This window comes from Pistacia vera, unplaced genomic scaffold (assembly GCF_008641045.1).
Source record: "Pistacia vera cultivar Batoury unplaced genomic scaffold, PisVer_v2 Contig144, whole genome shotgun sequence".
Taxonomy (NCBI): domain Eukaryota; kingdom Viridiplantae; phylum Streptophyta; class Magnoliopsida; order Sapindales; family Anacardiaceae; genus Pistacia; species Pistacia vera.
The window spans coordinates 205,214-227,225 of NW_022195510.1; the positions used below are offsets into that span (position 1 = coordinate 205,214).

Consider the following 22,012-nt stretch of genomic DNA (forward strand, 5'->3'; position numbering starts at 1 on the left):
AATAATATACCAAAGAGTTTCGATTTGAAGTTCAAACTACTCGGCCATCCCGAGGTAGTTGTCCATTTGTTTTCTCCCTTGGATTTTCAACAAATCATTGTTTTTAGACTTGTTTACTTTCATTGCTGGATTTTGATGATTTGATGCATGAACAAGAAGGAAAAAACTATATATTGATACTAAATTATTATAGTTAATTGATATAACAGCACGAAAACTAGTGGGGAGCATACAATTTGGTGCAATTCTTGTAGCATTAATCAAGAGAACCTTTAAAGTTCCCTCGTTTACAATAAGTTTATAAGAAAATAGAGCGGTGCTCCATGTATAAATTATTATGTATACGAAATTGAGTTCGTCCATTCACTTTGTATTATATCAATTTATATAAAACTAAAAACAATTACTTCATTTGAGAACAAATAACCGTTGTATACACACAAAAAAGTAATAATATAATAATGGACATAAGATTTGCGCTTTATATTTGAACTAATTTAAAATTTCCTTTTATATACTCTTCATTTATTTATTTGCATTATTATTAATTTTTTCATTGGTTCAACATCATATTACTGATCTACCACAGATCCTTGCATAAGTTCCCCAAGAAACTTGTGTATTTCTAATTGGTGCGAGAAATCGCAACAACAGTTGGAATAAGATAACAAACTAGAACAACTTTAGAATATAATTATTGTTGAATATGGGTCATACTTTGCATAGGCTTGAAGTCCCCTACACAGATACATTCGGGGGTCCCACTTCTCGGTGAGTGGGTTGTAGTCACGCTGGCTAGTGAGCGAGTGGGGGTGAGAGGACATTGCCCCCTTCACGGTAAGTCTAATTAGTAATTAGACTTGTTATTGTTTTACTAATGTTTGGGTTGGGTCAGGTTAGATTCGAGTAGGTCCAAAGGGGATAGGATTTTCTATTATATGATGTGATAGTGAGAAACAAAGGGTTTGAGATATATAAAGAGAGGGAGTTGTCGTCTTATAGATTATAAATGCAACAGAGCTCTAAAACTTGATACAAAAATCTTTATTTGAATGCTAGACGTAGTTCCTTAATCGGAACGAACCAAGATAAATCAATTATCCTATTTACTTTTCTGTTTTATTTTATTGCGTGTGTTTGGCTGTAGTTTCAACAATTATAATGCGTGTGAAAAGTTACAAGAACTCTGAACCGAAACATCAACAATTTTAAAAAGCCAGCATCTCCATTGGAGCTTAACATCGAATTAAACTCAATTTCATGGAATGTGTAAAATTTAGAATTCTCTATACGTAAATAACTCTATGCTATATACATAATTAAAAATCATGATCATATTAATGGTATAATTAATAAGATTATAAAATCTCACTCATTCTTCCACAAAAGGGTTCCATTGCATCAACATTTCATAAACTTAAATCACATTCATTACATAATCAGAGAAATTAATTTTCTTTGTGTTAAAATAAACCATTAAACCGACTGCAATTAGTGAGAGTTGTCTTTACTAGCTCAAAAAGTAAAGGCAAAACTAAATGAGACTGCCTTCTTTATTGCCAAGAAATAAGCACCCAATTAATAATTTTTTTTTTTCATGCATTTACACTCATCACTCTTTATATTATATATATACAAAAACAAAAAATTCTATATTTGAACAAAAAATGTATACGTACGTAACATCTTCTATATATAACAAAAATTATACATGTACAAAATACTTTATATAAACTATATTTTTATATATAGCACGTGCTTATAATTGGTACTATTAGAAGCCTTGAATCATACATACATTATAGAGAAAACTTCAAAGGTCAAACGTTCAGAAACAGAATGCAATTACTGAAACTTGCCATTTACTTTTGCAAAACTGAGTAAATATTGTCTTCTATATAGCTCTAAAGATAAGCATAACATTAATGCAGAACCTCTCTTCAGAATCCTATATAAGTATATATGCAATGAACTCTTTGTTCAATCTCTTCCTCAGCCGAAAGAAAAACAATATTAAGTAACGCGCGCAGAGAGAAATCAATATGGCGAGAAATGGTGTGGGGAAGCTTCTGCTGTTGACTACAGTCATGGTGATGTTCGTGTTTGTGGCACATGTCGCGCAAGTGCAAGCCGACATAGACAAAAAGTGCTATAAGAAGTGTTATTCTAAAGAGTAATATTACACCAACAATAATTTTTTATAAACTTTCTCTTACAACCATGATATGATAATTCGCAATTGGTCAATTCATAATTAGTTAGTGAGATCTATATGGGACCCGTTATAAATTAATCAATTGCGAGCTACCGCTTCAGGATTGTGAGAGATGGTTGTTAGTGTAGTATTATTCTATTCTAAATGTATGGACCGATTTTGTGCAGTGTGTCGCCAAATTTGTTTACGAAAATGCAGAATTCCACTGTTCATCCAAGATGCCTCGAACAATTGCACCCTTGGCTGTGCCCAGTCCAAGTGCTCCAATTTCAGCTCAACCGGTATGAACTTAATTAAACCCTTCTGAAATCAATTAATTTTTAGATTAATTTTAATTAGCTCAAGTACTAATTATCACTGTTTTAAAACTTGGACCGAAGGGCAACTTGCTCTGCTGCCCCAGTCACGGTTCAACCGATTGGACCATCGGTTGAACTGGTGATGTCATCACACAACATGATGATGTCAACACATTAAAAAAAAAAACCTTTACTTTTTTATTTTTTTAAGATTTCTATTTTTTAATAAGACAATAACAACTTAATTACTGTCTAACATGATTCAAAGTTCAAATTCAATAACAATCCCAACATAATTTAAGTATTTAACAATAATCCAAAGTCCAAATCCAAACATGATGTTGTATTCATCCATTACATATTAAATAAAAAAGTACATAATAATTAATAACAAAACATTTGGTTCAAGTGTTTTTTCTTTGATCCGTCTCCATGTTGATTGAGTTTCACACACTAGCATCAAAATTCATCACCATCATCTACGTAAATTTCAGTAAAAAATAGAAATCATAAGTTAAAACTTGTAATTTAATTTAAATAGATACTAAGTTGCTTAAATATTTGAAACCAACCTTCTGAATCATCGGTTGAATTATAAAAAGAAGGGTGATTAGCAACTCCAGCAAGAATAGATCTTTCTCCATATAATATTTATTCCAACTCCTCATAATTAAGTTTACTGAACTCCTCTTCATTGTCAACTATCCAACCTTCAGTTTTGTCAATACTTTTATAATCAATAGGATCGAAACTTATTCTAAACCCCACAAATTGCTAAACCCTAGAAACAACAAACATCATTCAACCCATAAGAATAAATAAAACCCATACGAAACTAGGAACTTAACCACTTCAATACAAATTCAAAATGCAATAAAACCCAAATAGCAGCCCCAAATCCCGTTTGCTTTGAATCCTCTCCGTCCCCAACTCCCAAAAGCTGAACCACCACCGTGACACCGTCTGATCTGTCTCGGCATCTCCATAACTCCATTTTCTAGCCTAATCATCACCATGACATTTCAAATTCTGTTTAAATCCTCTGTCTCTACTCTCCAATTCCCTATTCATTTTCAATTCAATATTATGCAGTAACTAAGCACGACTCCACTTCAGTCCAGTCGATCACCGATTCAACTGCCCTAAGTGAGAGAAATCTTAAAATCATTTGTGTATTATGTTGATCGATTTCTGGCAAGGGAGGAAGGCGTCGTCGCGATTTCAGAGGCTTGAGTTGCAATCAATTTCAGCAATGATTTCAGACTCAGAGAGTGGATTTCGTTGAGATTGAGTGGCAATTTGTGTGGGATTTCAAATTTTCATATTTGTGTTAACATTTTTTCAGAGGATTTTGCGTAGAGAAAGGAGAAATCGGAGAAACTGAAATTAGGGATTTTTTCCCCTTTTCAGACGCTGGACTGGTTTTTCAATCGGTCCGGTCCGACCGACGGTTTACACTATTTACGCGGTTTATAACAGTTCATTTATTAATGCTAGGTTTTCTGTTGGCTCGAACCGGACACGTGACCGGGTCCTGGTCCAACTGGTTGGACCGGCCGGTCTTGTCCAGCTTTTAAAACAATGCTAACCAACTAAAACCAAATGTTGTTAAGCAAGCTATGCCGGGAAGAAGAAAAACACATACAATCTGGCAATCTGCAAACAAATTGGTGTCAAACATCTGTAAAGTGTATAGCTTCATTCTTACAGTTGAAAGCAAAACAAAAAAGTGACGCATAAAATGAAAGGATAAACCAATGATGAAAGAAACAGAAAGGCACTGCAAAAAGAAAAATAAGTGAGATAATAAAGAAAGAGAATTCGTCCAGCAAGAAGGGAACTGTTAGACATTTAGAGGACTTTATTGTTAAACAATTTCAAACTGTTCAACTTCTCGTGTTTTCAAAGAATACAAGATTTTTATCATACATATACACTATCTATATCACAAATTACAAACGAAGTAACATGTCCTGATAACACAAATTCTTAGTGCTATTTAGGGTCCCCAACTTGGCCCAAGCTCTTCTCAAACTTCTGTGTATAGCTTTCTCCACCATGCTCATATCATCCCCCATCTTTGATCAGCTTAACCTTCAATGATTCATATTCCAAGTACTACCGCAGCAAAAATCATCTGACCGTAAGTCACACAACATACTTAATGTAAAAAGACATAGTCTTGACCGTTTCTTATGGTTTCCAAGGTGCTGGAGGTGGTGGTGGAGTCGGGAACATTGGAGGAACAGCGGAGAAAATGGTGTTCTTATCAATGCCAGTACTCTTTTTGCCTGACAATGCCACAAGAGCAGCAACCAAACCTGCATTTCCTGCAAGAGTTGGCTCTGTATAATTGTAATTAGTTCTCACATCATGGAAACCGTCGTGCTTGTCAGGACCAGCAACCATGGCTCCAACAAGTGTATTTGGGTTTGGCTTTTTACTGTCCCTCCATTTCCATCCTCCTTTACAGTTATATCTGATCTTATTCTTTGGTATAGAAGCACCTCTATGGTGGACATGTTTTGGATAATGATTACCAAAACCCACTATGTAGCTCATTTTCCGAGGATTTTTTCCAAGGATGTAATCAATCTGAAAAAAGCAGGAGCAAAAGAAACACGGTTATTAGCTACCATTTGTCAACAATATTTATAAATGTGCGAGCAGAATCAAATTCCCTGACCATTAAAATTAAGGAAAACGGACCTGGGTCTTAGCAAATTCACGCAAGACATCAGTTGAAAAGAAATTGGGTCCACAATACCATCCAGGCGTATCTGCAGCGTCAAGATAATCACTGAATAAGGTTGCCAAGAAGGCTGCATTGGCAATGTATTGGAGAGGCTGAGGCCTTCCATGGTTTAATTGAATCAAGCCTCCTGTGAAAGATCCCAAGAAGTTAAAAGTCAGATCCTGAAAAACACGTGGGTAAACATAAAAAAAAATGGTCAATCAAAAAAGTAAATGTACTTCACCTTTGGTTCTATTAAAGCTTGTGAAAACCGGAAGGAATGAGCACATGGTTATGCTTGTTTGATTGTGGAATGTCCTCAACATTTCTTCATATGGATACCCAGGGCTCAAGAACAATCTCAATCGGCTTAAAAGTAGCTGGAAAAACAAATAGGATATCAGCAACTAACAGCCAAGCTCCAAGGGTTCTAAAGATAGCTTTAACATAAGCAATCAAAAGGTGTCAATATACATTAGTAAAAACATGTTTGTATTTCCACAAAGCGATAAATCAACAAAATCCAAAAATGTAGCATGTAGTCTTCACTTATACTAAAGACTTGCTCATCAACTTAAATTTTGATTCTATGAAAGGAAAGGACAACAAAATTAAGTAACTGAAGAATAAATGATATCCATTGACCCCCAAAAGATGCTCAAAACAAGTTCAATTATAATATGGTGATCTGAATCTGGATGGATAACCCCAAACTGGATCAAATTATAAGCTTGGCAGCATAAATATCACAGTGTGCACAAAACGAGAGTGAAAAAGCTGATTGCATAGCTAATTACACAAGTTAAAAGGATAACACGAAGATAGATGAAACTTACCGCAGCACCGGCAAGCTTGTTATCCCAGCTAAGTACGCTATTATCTAGAATTCCCCAGAAAGCCCCAGCATGTCTAGCAATACCAGTAGTAGTAGCGAGCTGAAGATAGGAAGAATTCCCAGTCGCATAGTACAACCAAGCTCCACCCCAAATAAACTCATCCCAGTAACTAGTAGAATTATAGAAAATCGAAGCCTCATTACCAGCACTGTATCTGCCTCGCTGCTCCCTGGAGAACCTAAAGAGCGTTTTGGCACCATGGACAAGTTTCTGCGAATAGGCCTTGTTGTCCTTAAAAACAATAGATGCAGAAGCCAAAGCAGCAGCCATTTCAGCTGCAAGATCCGAACAACTACTACATTGTGATACAGGTCGATCATAATCAATGTCCTCAGGACGCATCCAACAATAATGATCGTTTTCACTTGTACTCCCACCACTTGTATCGCCCTTCCCAACCTTTCAAAAACCACGAATCAGAAAAATAAAAATGTGATCTTGTCTACTAAGGAAATAAAGTCTCATTTTTTATTTCTTAAATAGCTAAATGCAAACAAATTGAATCGATCAACATATAAATCATTTAGATCAAAATGTGTACCTGTGAAATCATCACAGAAATAGAATCCGCAGTATGATTGAAGGTCTTGAGAAAATAATCAGCACCCCATTTGATAATGTCTTTAACATGGTTGAGTTCACCAGCAGCTTCATATTTAGCACTGTACTCAATCACACTCCAACTCAGCATAGTCATGGCAAAAGATGCTGGGAAATGAAATTTAATAGCATCCCCAGCATCGTAATAGCCTCCCACCAGATCTTTCGTAATACTTGAACTCGACGAAGTCGATTTCCCATCATTCAAACATGAATTACCTCTCCACGACACATTATTATGCTTGGGCAACCTCCCAGCTGTAAATCAATTCAAATAAGCCCCATTAGCAAAAACTCTGATATAGAATGTAAATACAATTTTCAGTTTTCAGAAACAGTTTCCAGATTCAACCTTAGACACTAGCGTGAAATCAGAAAAAAAAAAAATTGTTCTTTTTCATTTCTCCGGGATATAGTACATTTTAATCAAGCCCGTTTGGTTAAAAAGAAGTCATCTTGAGCTCAGATATTAGAATTATTTCTTAATTTTCGAAGAATATTTTCGGATCAGAAATTATAAGCAAAAGAGAAGCTAGATCAAAGACATACATTTCTGAGCATTGAAGAACATGAGGGCCTTGTGAAGAGCGAGGGTGTAATTATCAGGAGGGGCATGAGAATGATGATGACGTGGCACAGTCTTGACAATAAGAGTGATAAAACCAGCCAATAAGGCGGATACGAGGAGAGTTCCGACCGTCCAAACGAAGATCTTACGGCTCACAATGATACATCCCAGATCTACATACTTCTTCTTCTTCTGTTCAGTGGGACCCAAAAGCCAACTCTGCTGCGTCTCATCCAACGGTCTCGACAACGCCGCTCGATCGAAGTCCTGCAGATTCCTGCTGCGGTCGTCGTCGGTGGCGGAGTCCGCCGTGTTTATCTCCAGGGGACCGCCCCATGGATCTCTGCCGTACATGCTCATTTTGCGTGAACTCTGAGCTGAGACAGATGTACCTGTCAATGAAGAGGATGTGAAGAGAGAGAGACTGAAGAGTTAAGTTTAAGTAGAGAGGAAGAGTAGCGATTGGATTTGGTAATGCATTCATGACACTGTAATGCATTCATGACACTAAGTGGGTGTCTCTCTAAGCTTATAAGTTGGTCAAAAATTAAGTTGACCTATTTATTTATAACATTTTTTAGCTTATAAATTGAGTTTATAAGCCAAAAAAAAATAAGTTGGGGAGGAGATACTTTTTTTTCTTGGCTTATAAGCACTCTGCTTATAAGCTAATTTGACCAAATATATTACTATATTATCCTTGTTTAATTTTAAAATTCCTTAGTATACCCTTATTTAATATAGTACCTTTTTTAGTCATTTTATAATAAAATATACTTATAAACCATATTTTATCAAATATGTCAACTACTTATCAGTCACTTATAAGTATTTTAACCAAACACGTAATTGCTTAAAATTTCAAATACTTATACGCTAAAATAAGTTCAGACAAACATCCCCTAACAGGTCTACTAATCGACATGGACGGTCCGCCTGTTCTCCTTACTTTTTCCTCTGTATTTTTTAGTTCAACACTGGAAACCCCCAATGTTTGGTAAAATGACACTAACCTCCCACTTAATATCAATTCAGTTGGACTCTTCAACTAAAACTAATTTGAATATATCTTATGATAAATAATAATCTTACTCTTACACATCCCAAAATCACAATAGAGCATTTACAAAGGAATCTTATAAATATTTTTATACAAAAAATAAATGAAAAAGTGAATATAATGAGTTTAATTTTTTGTTCTACTCTTCTATTATTTTTTTTTCCCACCTCACTTGATATCTTTGTTAGATTTCTTTGTAAGTATAGTATTATTGCTCAGACATACACTAATTGATATAACAAATAAAAACTTACAAAGATTTTCATACAAAGTGATGTGCTAAAAAATGAATAAAAGAGTGAATATAAAAAGTCAAACTCATCATATTTACTCTACTATTTATTTATTTTTATTTTTTTACAATATCACTTTATATAGAAATCTTTGTAATATTTCTTTGTACGAGTAGTATTACTAACAAATTTATTAACCAATGGGAAGATTGTTGTTAGCAATGTTCCAAAAACTGGACCGGATTATGACCCATTCAAGGGTCCAGTTTTCGGTTTGACCAGTTGGATCGGTCAGTTGGACCGTATACTGTAGAAATATTTTTAGTCCCTAAATATTTGAAATTCATCAAAAACACCCCTATAATACTCCCTTAAGATTTGAAATCTATCCAAAACACCCCTATCGCGCGAAGAGACTAGTGATGGTGACGACCGCAATGATCGACGGCCAATCGAAGTTTGGAATCATGGGGCTTTTGATGTATAGGTGCTGGCGAATCTAATGGTGGTGCTAGGGAATTCCATCGGCATCGGAACTCGCCGGAATCAACAAAAGAAGTCTGACGGTCGAGTGAACTTCAGGTGGACGGTGAGCGACGAATGCTGGACGACAGCCACTGAAAATGATTGAGTTTTGTCGTGGAGATGCCGTTAAGTCTAATGGTGGTGTTTTCTCCCTCTAAAGATGCCGGAATCTGGCGGGATTAAGTTGCGATTGGACTGCAATTCAATACTATTCCGACGGTCCAACCGTAGCTCAATTCGGTTTGATTGAAAATAGCGGTTTTCAGAGGATATCGAACCTAATATGCCACCAGTTACCGGTTGAATCGGTCCGGTCCGATCCAGTTTTCAGAACATTGCTAATTATAATATCTAAAATTGTGCAGATTTTGACCAAGTAGAAGGTTGTGTGGACTTTTGCGCTGAGATATGCAAGAAGAAAAACTAGTTGTTGCATTCAAGTTTGTACACACAATGTACTAGAAATAAAACAGAATTAAATGAGATGAATTGACATCAATGAAATACATAAGGTTCTATTAATAATATTATGGATTATGCCTTAATTTATATATCTGTTAGAAATCACTTCATTATGTTATGCTTCCTTTTCTCTTTTAAGAAATCATCAAATCTTATGTGGATATTGAAGTTAAAGGGGGGAATGAGTACAACCACATACAAGGACGGATCCACATGGGGTCAAGTGACCCCACTTGGGTTTTATTTTTCAAATTTTTTTTTCAATTTTGCCCCATAGAAAAACTAAATTACAAATTACAGTAAATTAAATTAATTACAAATTTTGACTTCCTCTAATAATATCTTTCTCCTTTTTTTCCCCCAATCCCAACTTTTTCTCTTGTCCAATGTGCCCCACTCCATCTCTCTAATCCCAATTTTTTTCTAATAATATATTAAAATTTATGCAATCATTTAATTTTGTATTTAGTCTATTTATAATGAAATATTTACTTAGCTTTACAAATGAACTTTCTCAAGTACTACAAAAAAAAGATCAAGATATTGTAAATGCTATGAATTTGGTTGAAACGTGTAAACAAGCTTTACAATTGATGAGGGATAGTGGATGGAAAAATTTACTTAGCAAAGTTTGTTCTTTTTGTGCCAAATATGACATTGATATTCCAAATATGGATGACAAATTTTTTATTCAAGGGTGATCACAACGTAAGACTAAGGTTGATCACAACGTAAGACTAAGGGTATCACAAACGTGCATCATTACTATATTGAAGTATTTTAGTGTCCTAGATATGCAGCTTCAAGAGTTGAATAGTCGTTTCAATTAGGTAAACATTGAATTGCTTATTTGTTTGGCATGCTTATGTCCAAATGAAAATTTTGTTGCTTTTGATAAGCAAAAATTGATGCGCCTTGCTTAACTTTATCTAGAAGATTTTTCTAACTTAGAACTCATAGCACTTGATTCTCAATTTAAAATTTACATTTTGGATGTACACTCTAATGTCAAATTTATGGTATTGAATGAGATTGAAGATCTTGCAAGAGTGATGGTTGAAACTAAGAAGGATATAGTGTTTCTATTAGTTTATATGTTGATAAAATTAGTATTGATTTTACTGGTTGCACTGCTAGTGTGGAGAGAGCATTTTCAGCAATGAATGTTGTGAAGAATCGTTTGCGAAATAGAATGAGTGATTAATGGTTGAATGATAGTTTAGTTGTGTATATAGAGAAGAATGTATTTTATAGTATTGATAATGGAGTCATTACACAATATTTTTAAAAGATGAAATCTCGTCGAGAGCAATTATAGATGTATTAATTAATGAGAATTTTATTAATACAAATATTTGTGTTTATTTATATTTATATTTATGTTAATTGTTACTTTACCCTTTGATCCCCCTAAGTTTCATTCCTGGGTTTGCCCCTGACCACATATATACAACCAACTTGACGATGTGGGACAAATTCAACTTCAATACCTCCCCCACAGTCAGATGTTATGCTTCCTTTTCTCATTTAACAAATTAACGAATCTCATGCAGATATAGATAAAGTGAGCTTAGGTAAAACTCAAGTCCAAAAGCTAGCTCAAGGGAAGAGAGAGTCTAATGACATATATACATCATAACAATTTACCAACTTGGCGATGTAAGATAAATTCAAGTTCAATACCCTCCCTCACGCTCAACATGCAAGGCCGGTCCAAACCCAATGTGGGATAAATTCAACTTCAATAGATATATACATAATTTCATATAAAAACAGTGAGATACATACATACATACATACATGAAACAACCAAGCCCAGGATTATCAGATTTTGGATCATATATTATCAAGTCCAGCGGTCCAGCCATATTTTTCACTAATGAAAAAAGAAATTGCGTGAATGAGTTAATTAGCTTATTAACTTAATTGTTGAACCAATAAGTTTGTGCCTAGTCAATCACAGAGCAGCACCAATACTAATGCAATTAATTATATTGTAAAAATTAATGCATATGAGTTTTCTTCATTTTGCCTTAACTAATTAAGGACACAATAAAAATGTAAAACATTAATTATGTCCTCTGTCTCTTTAAAAAAAGATTAATTTGAATTCTTTAAATGGTAAATTATCCATTATAAATTACTTACCATTTTAATATATATTTAGAACCTTTTCATAATCTAATTAAATACACACATATATATGGCAAAATAATTAATATTCACTATATATGACTAACAGCACATTGATGAGAGTTTTAACCATGGTTGAAGTTTCTTAACCTATAAATTAATTAGCCCTTGGAAAGGCTAATCAGTTGCAGATTGAAGCAAGATGGAGAGCAAAGGGGTTAGTGTTAGTGTTAGTGTTATGTTGGTTGTGCTGGTGATAGTAGTGTGTGCGGGAGGGGGAGATGCCATGGCACAATACGACTGCTACAAGTTATGCATGCATGTATGCACTTTCTATAAAGAAGCATGTATGAAAGTATGTAAGGAGAGGTGTAAACACTCGGCCACTCTGCAGGATCACATTCACTTCTGCAAACTCGGTTGTTCACTTCATCACTTCAACAAATTGGCCCACGGTATATATATTTGTTCTCTCTATGTGTGTGTAATTCCCTCTTGTTTTTCTCTCTTTCTAACGCTTTCTATATACGTTGTTTTTGCAGATGCAGATAAAGTGGGGAGCTGCATAAACGAATGCTCAAATAAATTTTGAAGCGTCTTTGGTTCAGGATAATTAATAAATTACTTATAAGATCAGCGAATGTATTTGATCTGTATTCAAGGATCAATAAATTGTTATTCTCAAGTACTTTTTCAGTGAGTTTACATAATGGCATTGAATGCCTGCGTATGAAGAGTTTTACAAGAAATAGTGGCCAAGACTTCGTTTTTAATTTTCACAGTTTTCGATATAAATTCTAGCATTCATCAAACCAACTAAAAATGCTACCTAAATTACACTAGTAAGTTAAAATTTTTCCATGAATATTGCTATAACGATATAAAAGTAATTAAGATTAAACAACTCAAATATATCATGAAATCCAAGAACAATGAAATATATAAAGCAGTAAAAACCCGTGGAAGAAGTCATGTCAGCTCGAAGAACATACGATGAAAGCTAGTCTTATATGGTGGCGTTTGTTTTTTAATCTAAATTTTATTGTATAGTATCGAATCAATTTATTTATTGAATAGATTTGAATAACTGAATTTCAATGATTCATTTCATACACAATTTATTTAATAAATCGACTAAACAGATCATAATAAATAATCTTATGCAGAAATGAATCATGAAAGTTCAAACAATTGCTGCACATTGTAAGGCCCTGTGACATTTGGTACTCCGCTCCAAATAAGCTCTGCCAATTGGCTGTTCGCCTTTTCTGTGGTGTGGCCTCCATCAAAGAACACATACTCACTAGGATTTGAGCAGAGATTGTAAGCATCTTTTCCGGTAAATCCCCCTCCACAATTTTGTCCATTAAATTGCCCAGTGCCACAACATGCTATTATCCCTTCTTTAAAACCTTCAAGACACAATTAAATATGGAGTTTAAGTATAAATTAATCACTTGCATTAATTAAAAGCCATTCAAAGTTAATATATGATAGCTATATAGAAACATACCATATTTTGAAGCATGGTTAATTCTATCAAGAAGTGCGGTATAATAATCAAATATGGAGTATTTGAAGCCAGTTAAACGCGATTCTAACTTCTTAAGAGCGTTTGAGAGAGCTCTATTGTGCATTGTTGCATGTACCAAAAGGTTTGTACTACAACTTCCGTTGAGTTGAGGATAAAATTGTTTCATCAATGGCATACAACCCAATGGTCCAACATTCTGGAACGCAAATTTCCTTCCACCTAGCTCATATATTTCCTGCAAAGAATTGAAACCCCATATCAATATTAAGAAAACTTTTGTTAAATTGCAATGTAATAATAGATTGATTGAGAGATTACTACTGATCTTATTATACCTTGAGTGCATTAGTTAAATTGCCAACCACCATCCTTTGGAACTGCTGTCGTTGAGCTAGAGTCGCATTAGGGTTTTTGTTGTTGAAGCTAAAGTAATCGTTCCCTCCCATGCTAATTAAGAAAACAGATCTCTTCAGGACCTCTTTGTCTAATGAACTTGCCACCTTCTTGAAATTGGTTAGTTGTCCTGGAAGGCTTATCTGTAATTGATTACTTAATTGTTTAATGATCATGTCCAAGACTAACTTCATTAATTACAATTCAAGAAAAGAGAAAAAAGGAAAGACACACATACCAGGCCAGGCATAGTGTCAAAAACACCTGATCCAGCTGAAGCAAAGTTGACTCCATCGCTGAAGTTTGCTCCTGGTTGTAGGTATGGTGGAACCATATTCAAATTCCCATACTTGGCTGAAACCACAATTATATTAATTAACTCGGATTAATAAATTAGTACTTAAATTCTTAATTTTAGGATTTTTTACCGATAAAGTCTGGGACTATGAGGCCATCTGATACTCTTCCAGTAGATTGATTGTGGAAAGTTATTCCATACGGATAGTATGCTTGTGCAACTCTCATGCTACTATTAAGGTACTTATTATTTCCTGCATCAAACAGTGAATCTCCAAACACGAACAAAAGCTTATGCTCTTGCCCATCGCAAACTCTTGGGTTGAGACTTATTGAACCTAAAATTATGACAAAAAGGAAATAACTTAGGCTTGCCATGAATGAGAATCTAAATCCTTCTTCAATATTGTAGTGATCAGACGATGTGTTACATCCATAAATATATATTTTCATATTGAACTAATTAACTAAATATTGTTGAGTTTTGTTGTAGGAAAATTCTATTTTAAACAGTATTTTGTCTTGAGAGATGATTTTAATTAGTATTCATATTGAACTAATAACTAAAATATTGTTGAGTTTGTGTAAGAATATTAATCACATGGTGATGTATAACATTTTTCTGTTATACCTCAATGATCAACAAAATGGACTTTGATTTAAATTCCAATGTCGAACAATTCAAAAGCACAAAAAGATAATTCTTTTCGGAATAACATAACTTTTAATAACTGATTAAACTAAAGTTAATTATAACAAAATTTAATGACTAAACCATTACCATTATAGCCTATGAAAATAGTTGGGAAAACTAATATCCTATTTTCGGTTTATACCTCTCAATAAGTAAAAGCAATGACCACACAATAAACCTTGAAAATAGGTCTTCGGTCATCACGTTTACATCTTTAATAAGGAGATAACCATCAAGACCATGATCACACGATGATATGCATCGTAGAAATCAAGTGAACTAATTTCTGGTCAACCCTTTTTGAATGGTTGTTGAAGTTACAAGGCTAAGTCTGTAAACTTTTTCAATACCAATTCACGTTAATTACTATATAATTTGGGAATATCAATTGATGGTACATGTTTCTAACAATAACTAAAAAAGAGTAAATGACATGTTCCACCCAAGGTTAGTGAAATCCTAGGTTGGTATCCATGATTTTATAAATTCCAGATCCACCATTAAATGGATGTCGTTAGTGACAACATAGGGGCAATGGTTCTTTTACCAAATTACCCTTGGACCTTCTCCTTCTTCATCTCCCCTTCTCTTTTCCACAGCCCATTCCAAACCACCCATCCCTAACCACCACACGGCCGCCTTCTTTTTCTTTACCCATTCTTTTTTTTCTTCCTCTTCTTCTTCTTCTCTCCTCTCCTCCTTCTTTTCTCTTTCTTGCTCCTCATCTCTTGTTTTCCCTTTCCCTGTCGGAATAAGCTCTTCTTCTCTCAAACAAACCTCAGTTTCATTTCTCTCCCAAGTGAACTCTGCGTTTCCAATCTAGGTTTTTAGGTGGGTTGTGGCTGAGTTTGTGGTGGTTTTGGGTGGGTTTGTGACTGAAATTTGTGAGTGATTTGATGTTGGTTTGGGTGGTTTTGAGGCTGAATTTGTGAGCGATTTGGTGGTGGATTTGGGGTGGGTTTGTGGCTGAATTTGTGAGTGATTTGGTGGTGGTTTTTGGGTGGGTTTGCAACTGAATTTGTGATTTGTTTGGTGGTGGTTTTTGTGTGGGTTTGTGGCTGAATTTGTGAGTGATTTGGTGGTGGTTTTTGGATAGGTTTGTGGCTGGATTTATGAGTGATCTACAGATCTAGTGATGGTTTTTGGGTTGCTTTTGTCGCTGAATGTGTGAGTGATTTGGCGGTGCTTGTTTGGCGATGGGGCTTTGGGGTTTAGAGGGATTGTGATGGTGGTGGATGAGTGGAGAGGTGGTGGGTGGTGGTGGGGACTTCGGGGGGTTTCGGTCATAATGGTGTTGAAAGGTGGTGGTGAATGGTGATGGCTAGATGGTGGTGGTGATGGTGATTCCGCCAGAATCAGACGGGTGGGCCTGAAATGGCAATCGTTTTGAAATGAAGGAAAAAGAAGAAGATGGGAGGTGGAGGCAGAGATGAAGAAGAAATGGGAAGGGAAGAGAGAAAAATACAATTTTAGCCTTTAATGGATAAAATAAAGGAAACGGTATCAATTTAAGGGTGAGAATCTGGAATTTATGAAACCAGGGGTACCACTCTAGGATTTCAATAAACCTTGGGTGGGAACATGTCGTTTACTCACTAAAAAAAGAGAAACAAGTCTTTTTAATAAGAAAAAAAAACAAATGTTTATATGCATGCTAACCAAATGAAAAACTAGGCCTAAATGTGTTACAACTAGGGGTGTCAGCCAAGCCGAGCTAGCTTGTGAGCGGCTTGTTATGAGCAATGAGTCTAGTTCAAGTGTCATCCGGCTCGACTCAACAAGGCTTGCGAGCTTTCACTGGCTTGATTGAGTTTTAGGGCGATATTTACAAGTATTGGGGGTGTCATGTAAATTGACATGTAAAACTTTGTAAAAAAGACAAATGACCCACAATGCCCAATTAATCGAAATTTCAAAATAGATGTTCAAAATTCGCAAAAGGCAAAACACATTTCAAAGAAAAAACCCTAACCCTGAATTAGACAGCATTGATTTCCATCGACCACTGCTTCAACCGGTTGATTATCCGTCGACCACCACCTCTTCACGCTATCTCCTTCGTCGACGACTATTGAAACCAGTCTCCACACAAAACCGCTTCCAGACGGCTATTACAAATTTACAATCCATCTCGCTCTCTCTCTCGCCGACCGCCTCTCTCAATATTTAACCTCCATTTTTTATACTCCTCTCATTAGATGACCTAGTCACTGTCTTTCCTTCTCTTTTTCCAACTCTTTAACATGTTTTTCGGCATGTATTTTTGGGATATCGTTTAAGAAGTTTAATGGCGAACACTTCCAGAAGAACACTACAAGTGCTAGTAATAATATGTCTAGTATTGTAGTTACTAAGGTAAATCCTTTTGAAGGTTTTAATCATGCTCGAGTTTGAGCCAGCTCGTATAAAAAACGAATTGAGTCTCGAGTTCAATTTCCCTGGCTTGTCAGGCTCGAGAATTGACTTGACCTTGCCAAAGTCCAAAACGAGTCAGGCTCGTTTAAGCCAAAACTCGACTCGACTCAACTAGTTTACAGCCCTACCTAAATCCAAGGAAAAGCCCAAGCCAAAAGACCAGTCTGATAGATGGGAGAGCCTCTAGGCTTAAGTACCACACTTGGTGGGTGTGAGATCTCGATGTAGGATCCTAATTGGAAACCAACACCCCCCCCCCCCCCCTCTCAAGAGCAAACGTCCATGGTAGCTTTTCACTCTATTGACACTTACCTGATGGCAGCCCCCCCTTAAGAGCCAACGGCTATGATGGCTTTTCGCTCTATCAACACTCACTTGATGGTAGCCATTTCCTCTTTTGGGGGGCTTCACTCACTTATCAGTTATTCGATGTAGCACCCCTTACCAAGGAATAGTCATTTCCGCAACCCAACGAGAGCACCAATATTAGAACTCAAGTCCAAAGGAGAGTTCAACCCAAAAGACCGGCCTGATAAGTGGGGGAGCCCTTAGGCTTAAGTACCACACTTGGTGGGTGTGAGATCCCGATGTGGGATCCTAACAAAATGTCTTTTGTGATTGTCAACTACATAAACATATAGTTTTTTTTTTTTNGAATCTAAATCCTTCTTCAATGTAGTGATGAGACAATGTGTTACATCCATAAATATATATTTTCATATTGAACTAATTAACTAAATATTGTTGAGTTTTGTTGTAGGAAAATTCTATTTTAAACAGTATTTTGTCTTGAGAGATGATTTTAATTAGTATCATATTAAACTAATAACTAAAATATTGTTGAGTTTTGTTGTAAGAATATTAATTCACATGGTGATGTATAACATTTTTCTGTTAACCCTCAATTATCAACAAAATGGAATTTGATTTTTAACAGGATCTGAAACAATAACTGGATCAGATACAGTCTGAGCTGTCGTATGAACTGTAGAGTCAAGAACAGGAGCTATTAGAGGATCCTTAGAACCATCCTTAACAGGATCATGAATTTTAGAAACAGGCCGAAAAACCTGCTTTACAGAATTCCAATGTCGAACAATTCAAAAGCACAAAAAGATAATTCTTTTCGGAATAACATAACTTTTAATAACTAATTAACTAATGTTAATTATAACAAAATTTAATGACTAAACCATTACCATAAGCCTATGAAGAACAGTTGGGAAAACTAATATTCCTATTCTCGGTTTATACATGTCAATAAGTAAAAGCAATGACCACACAATAAACCTTGAAAATTAGGTCTTCGGTCATCACGTTTACATCTTTAATGTTAGAAGTTTAATTTGTCCCACATCGCCCTAATAGCAGACTGTTATGGTGTATATAAGTGATTGGGCTCCCTCCTCCCTTGAGCTAGCTTTTGGGAGTGAGTTCTATCCAAGCCCACTTTATCATTTAATAAGGAGACTTAACCATCAAGACCATGATCACACGATGATATGCATCGTAGAAATCAAGCGAACTAATTTTTCGTCAACCCCTTTTGAATGGTTGTTGAAGTTACAAGGCAAAGTCTGTAAACTTTTTCAATACCAATTCACGTTAATTACTTATTATTAATTTTGGGAATATCAAATTGATGGTACATGTTTCTAACAATAACTAAAAAAAGAGAAACAAGTCTTTCTAATTAGAAAAAAAAAATGTTTATATGCATGCTAACCAAATGAAAAACTAGGCCTAAATGTGTTACAACTAGGGGTGTCAACCGAGCCGAGCCAACTTATGATCGGCTTGTTGTGAGCAACAAGTCGAGTTCAAGTGTCATCCGGCTCGGCTCGACAAGGCTTGCGAGCTTTCACTGGCTTGATTGAGTTTTAGGGCGATATTTACAAGTAGTGGGGGTGTTTTGTAAATTGACATGCAAAACTTTGTAGAAAAGACAAATGACCTACAATTCCCAATTAATCGAAATTTCAAAACAGATGTTCAAAATTCGCAGGCAAAACACATTTCAAAGAAAAAACGCTAACCCCTAAATTAGACAGCCTTGATTTCCATCAACTACCGCTTCAACCGACTGATTATCCGTCAACCACCGCCTCTTCTCGCTATCTCCTTCGCCGATGACTATTGAAACCAATCTCCACACAAAACCGCTTCTAGATGGCTATTAGAAATTTACAATCCATCTCGCTCTCTCTCTCGCCGGCCGCCTCTCTCAATATTTTAACCTCCATTTGTTATACCCCTCTCATTGGATGACCTAGTCACTCTCTTTCCCTTCTATTTTTTCCAACTCTTTTAACAAGTTTTTCGGTGTGTGGTTTTGGGATATCGTTTTAAGAAGTTTAATGGCGAAAACTTCCAGAAGAACACTGCAAGTGCTAGTAGTAATATGCCAAGTACTGTAATTACTAAGGTAAATCCTTTTGAACGTTTTAATAGTGCTCAAGTTTGAGCCAACTCATGTAAAAAACGAATCGAGTCTCGAGCTCAATTTCCCTGGCTCGTCAGGCTCGAGACTGACTCGAACTCACCAAAGTCCAAAACAAGTCAAGCTCATTTAAGCCAAAACTTGACTCGACTCGACTAGTTTACAACCCTAATTAGAACTTAAGCCCAAGGAGAGCTCAAGCCAAAAGATCGGTCTGATAGGTGGGAGAGCCCCTAGCTTAAGTACCACACTTGATAGGTGTGAGATCCCGATGTAGGATCCTAATTGCACCCCCCACCTCTTCTCAAAAGCAAACGTCCATGACAGCTTTTCAGCTTTTCACTCTATCGATACTCACTCGATGGCACCCCCCCCCCCCCCCCCCAAGAGGTAACAGCTATGATAACTTTTTGCTTTATCGACACTCACCCAATGGTAGCCATTTCCCCCTTTGGGGGGCTTCATTCATTTAGCAGTTATTCGATGTAGCACCCCCTATCAAGGAGAGCACACTGCACCTTAATCTACCTTCACTCACCTATCAATTATTCGATGCAACACCCCCTATCAAGGAGAGCACACTGAACCTTAATCTAACTTATAGATAGCCATTTTTGCAACCCAAAGAGAGCACCAATATTAGAACTCAAGCCCAAATGAGAGCTCAACCCAAAAGATCGAGCTGATAAGTGGGGGAGTCCTTAGGCTTAAGTACCACACTTAGTGGGTGTGAGATCCCGATTTGGGATCCTAACAAAATGTCTTTTGTGATTGTCAACTACATAAACATATGGTTTTTTTTTTTCTTGAAATGGGTTGCCCATTTCTCTTTTGAATAACTTTTTCTTTCATTGATTCAAATCAATTGCAANTTACGGTTTTGGTTCGACACGAGACCGACTCACACAATTCTCCTCCACCCTCTACGATCCCCTAAACCTACAAGGCAAGGTAAATCAATGAAATGGTTTCCCGACACTCTAGGTATAATCTATCCTGTCTCACCCGATCACTCAAGTTCGATTGGTTAAAGACTATCATTGAACGTCGATAAACGCTACAAGGCAATACCACTAGTTGGTACGCGATTAACAAATACAATTTGTCAACACGTAATATCCAATCAACCAACTTCACAATAAACGCAACAATAGTAGAAATTAAATTAAATCCGAACACAACTCAATTACAATCGATGCGAAGTAATGAAAAGCAATATTCATCATTTAATTATTTCAAACCAACGTTTATCATTCAGCAAGTTCTATGAAAACATTAAATCATAATGGACAACAATATTCATCACAAGTTATGCTCAAATCATATTAAAGTATCGAAATCAATCATGAAACGAAAACAAATATAATCCGAAGCACAATAATACCAAATGTCCTATAATCGGGCTCATCCAACTAGTTGAGAGCTGATGAGGAGAGTCGTGGAGTCAATCCCGATCTCACCTATGCCGTAACAGACAACCGGGAGCTTAGCCGCTCATGGTGGTGATGACGGAGGCTGAAACGGTGGAAACGGAGCTGACCATGGCGGAGAGGAGGTAACCGACAGCGATATGATGCGAAGAAGGGGCGAAAACGACCAATGGACAGCCCGGAATACGAACAGCCGCACTTCGCCGGAAAACGTTAATTTTCCAGCGGGTCTTCCGGAAAACGGTGGCGAAAATGGGATCCGAAGGTACCGATGGAAAGCTCTGGTGATGGGGAGTTCAGATCAGGTCCTGGGGAGGTGAGAAGTCGCTGGAAATGAGCAGGATATGGCCTGGAAGATGAAGAGGCGCGACGGCAAAATTGCGGATTCCGGCGGTTTTCGCAGCGGCTGAAGCTAGGGAAGTGTAGATCCGGCAGTGGAGAAGGGAGATCGACCCCTGGGGAGCTGAGACGTGGCCGGAAAATAGCCAAAACTATCCTGGAAGATGAAGAGTCGTGGTGGTGGAAGATGAAACGCCGCGGCTGCTTCCTTGATTCACGGTGGTGGTCCGAGACGATGGGATGACGACGATCTGTGCACGAGGAAGCCAACGAGTCGCCGGAGGTCGCCGAAAATGGAAGACGAAGGGTCGCCGGAAAAGATGATGAACAACGCCCCTGGAAAACGCGAACTGCATTTTTCTTTTATAGAATAAATTGTAAAATATCAGTTTGGTCCCTATATAATTGAAAAGTGACAAAATCAACCCCTTAAAACATGACATTTTACCCCCTAAACAGCATAAATGAGACAAAATCACCCTTAATCCATAAACCACAACTTAATATCAACTCATATCCTTAATCCATAAACCACAACCTAATATCAACTCATATACTTTCCAAAATCATTCCAAACACGTTAAATTCATAAGAAAAATATTAGGAAGCGATTTTCGTGAATAAATTCATAAATTCTTTAATTATCTCAATATACTTCAATTTAATTACACATGGGGTATTTTTACCACCAAAATAGAGTCACTTTCATGACTCTAACACTGCTTCCTCGTGCACAGATCGTCGT

General features: G+C 36.4%; 2 protein-coding genes across 2 annotated transcripts; both read right to left on the bottom strand.

Moving 5' to 3' along the window:
* Positions 1-4,334: 4,334 nt before the first annotated feature.
* LOC116123646 (endoglucanase 25-like) lies at positions 4,335-7,694 on the bottom strand. The gene is made up of 6 exons (XM_031409397.1): positions 7,294-7,694; positions 6,686-7,002; positions 6,085-6,543; positions 5,493-5,628; positions 5,224-5,396; positions 4,335-5,109 (listed from the first exon to the last, which is right to left on the bottom strand). Exons 1-6 carry the CDS (start codon positions 7,670-7,672, stop codon positions 4,708-4,710), a joined length of 1,866 nt encoding a protein of 621 aa, XP_031265257.1. The 5' UTR covers positions 7,673-7,694; the 3' UTR covers positions 4,335-4,707.
* A 5,204-nt stretch (positions 7,695-12,898) lies between these two features.
* On the bottom strand, positions 12,899-18,314 carry LOC116123664 (GDSL esterase/lipase 1-like). The gene is made up of 7 exons (XM_031409417.1): positions 18,258-18,314; positions 17,972-18,128; positions 14,081-14,287; positions 13,891-14,006; positions 13,595-13,795; positions 13,239-13,494; positions 12,899-13,137 (listed from the first exon to the last, which is right to left on the bottom strand). The coding sequence occupies exons 1-7, from the start codon at positions 18,312-18,314 to the stop codon at positions 12,899-12,901; spliced, it is 1,233 nt and encodes a 410-aa protein (XP_031265277.1).
* Positions 18,315-22,012: the final 3,698 nt, after the last annotated feature.

Excerpts from the sequence above, each read along its gene's own strand:
- LOC116123664 (XM_031409417.1), bottom strand. The coding sequence starts at position 18,314 with ATGTATAAACCGAGAATAGGAATATTAGTTTTCCCAACTGTTCTTCAT. Across the intron at positions 14,007-14,080 it reads CATAGTCCCAGACTTTATCG|CCAAGTATGGGAATTTGAAT; the intron begins GTAAAAAATCCT and ends TTGTGGTTTCAG. Across the intron at positions 13,495-13,594 it reads ATTTAACTAATGCACTCAAG|GAAATATATGAGCTAGGTGG; the intron begins GTATAATAAGAT and ends AATTCTTTGCAG.
- LOC116123646 (XM_031409397.1), bottom strand. The coding sequence starts at position 7,672 with ATGAGCATGTACGGCAGAGATCCATGGGGCGGTCCCCTGGAGATAAAC. Across the intron at positions 6,544-6,685 it reads TTTCTGTGATGATTTCACAG|GTTGGGAAGGGCGATACAAG; the intron begins GTACACATTTTG and ends GGTTTTTGAAAG. Across the intron at positions 5,397-5,492 it reads AAGCTTTAATAGAACCAAAG|GAGGCTTGATTCAATTAAAC; the intron begins GTGAAGTACATT and ends GATCTTTCACAG.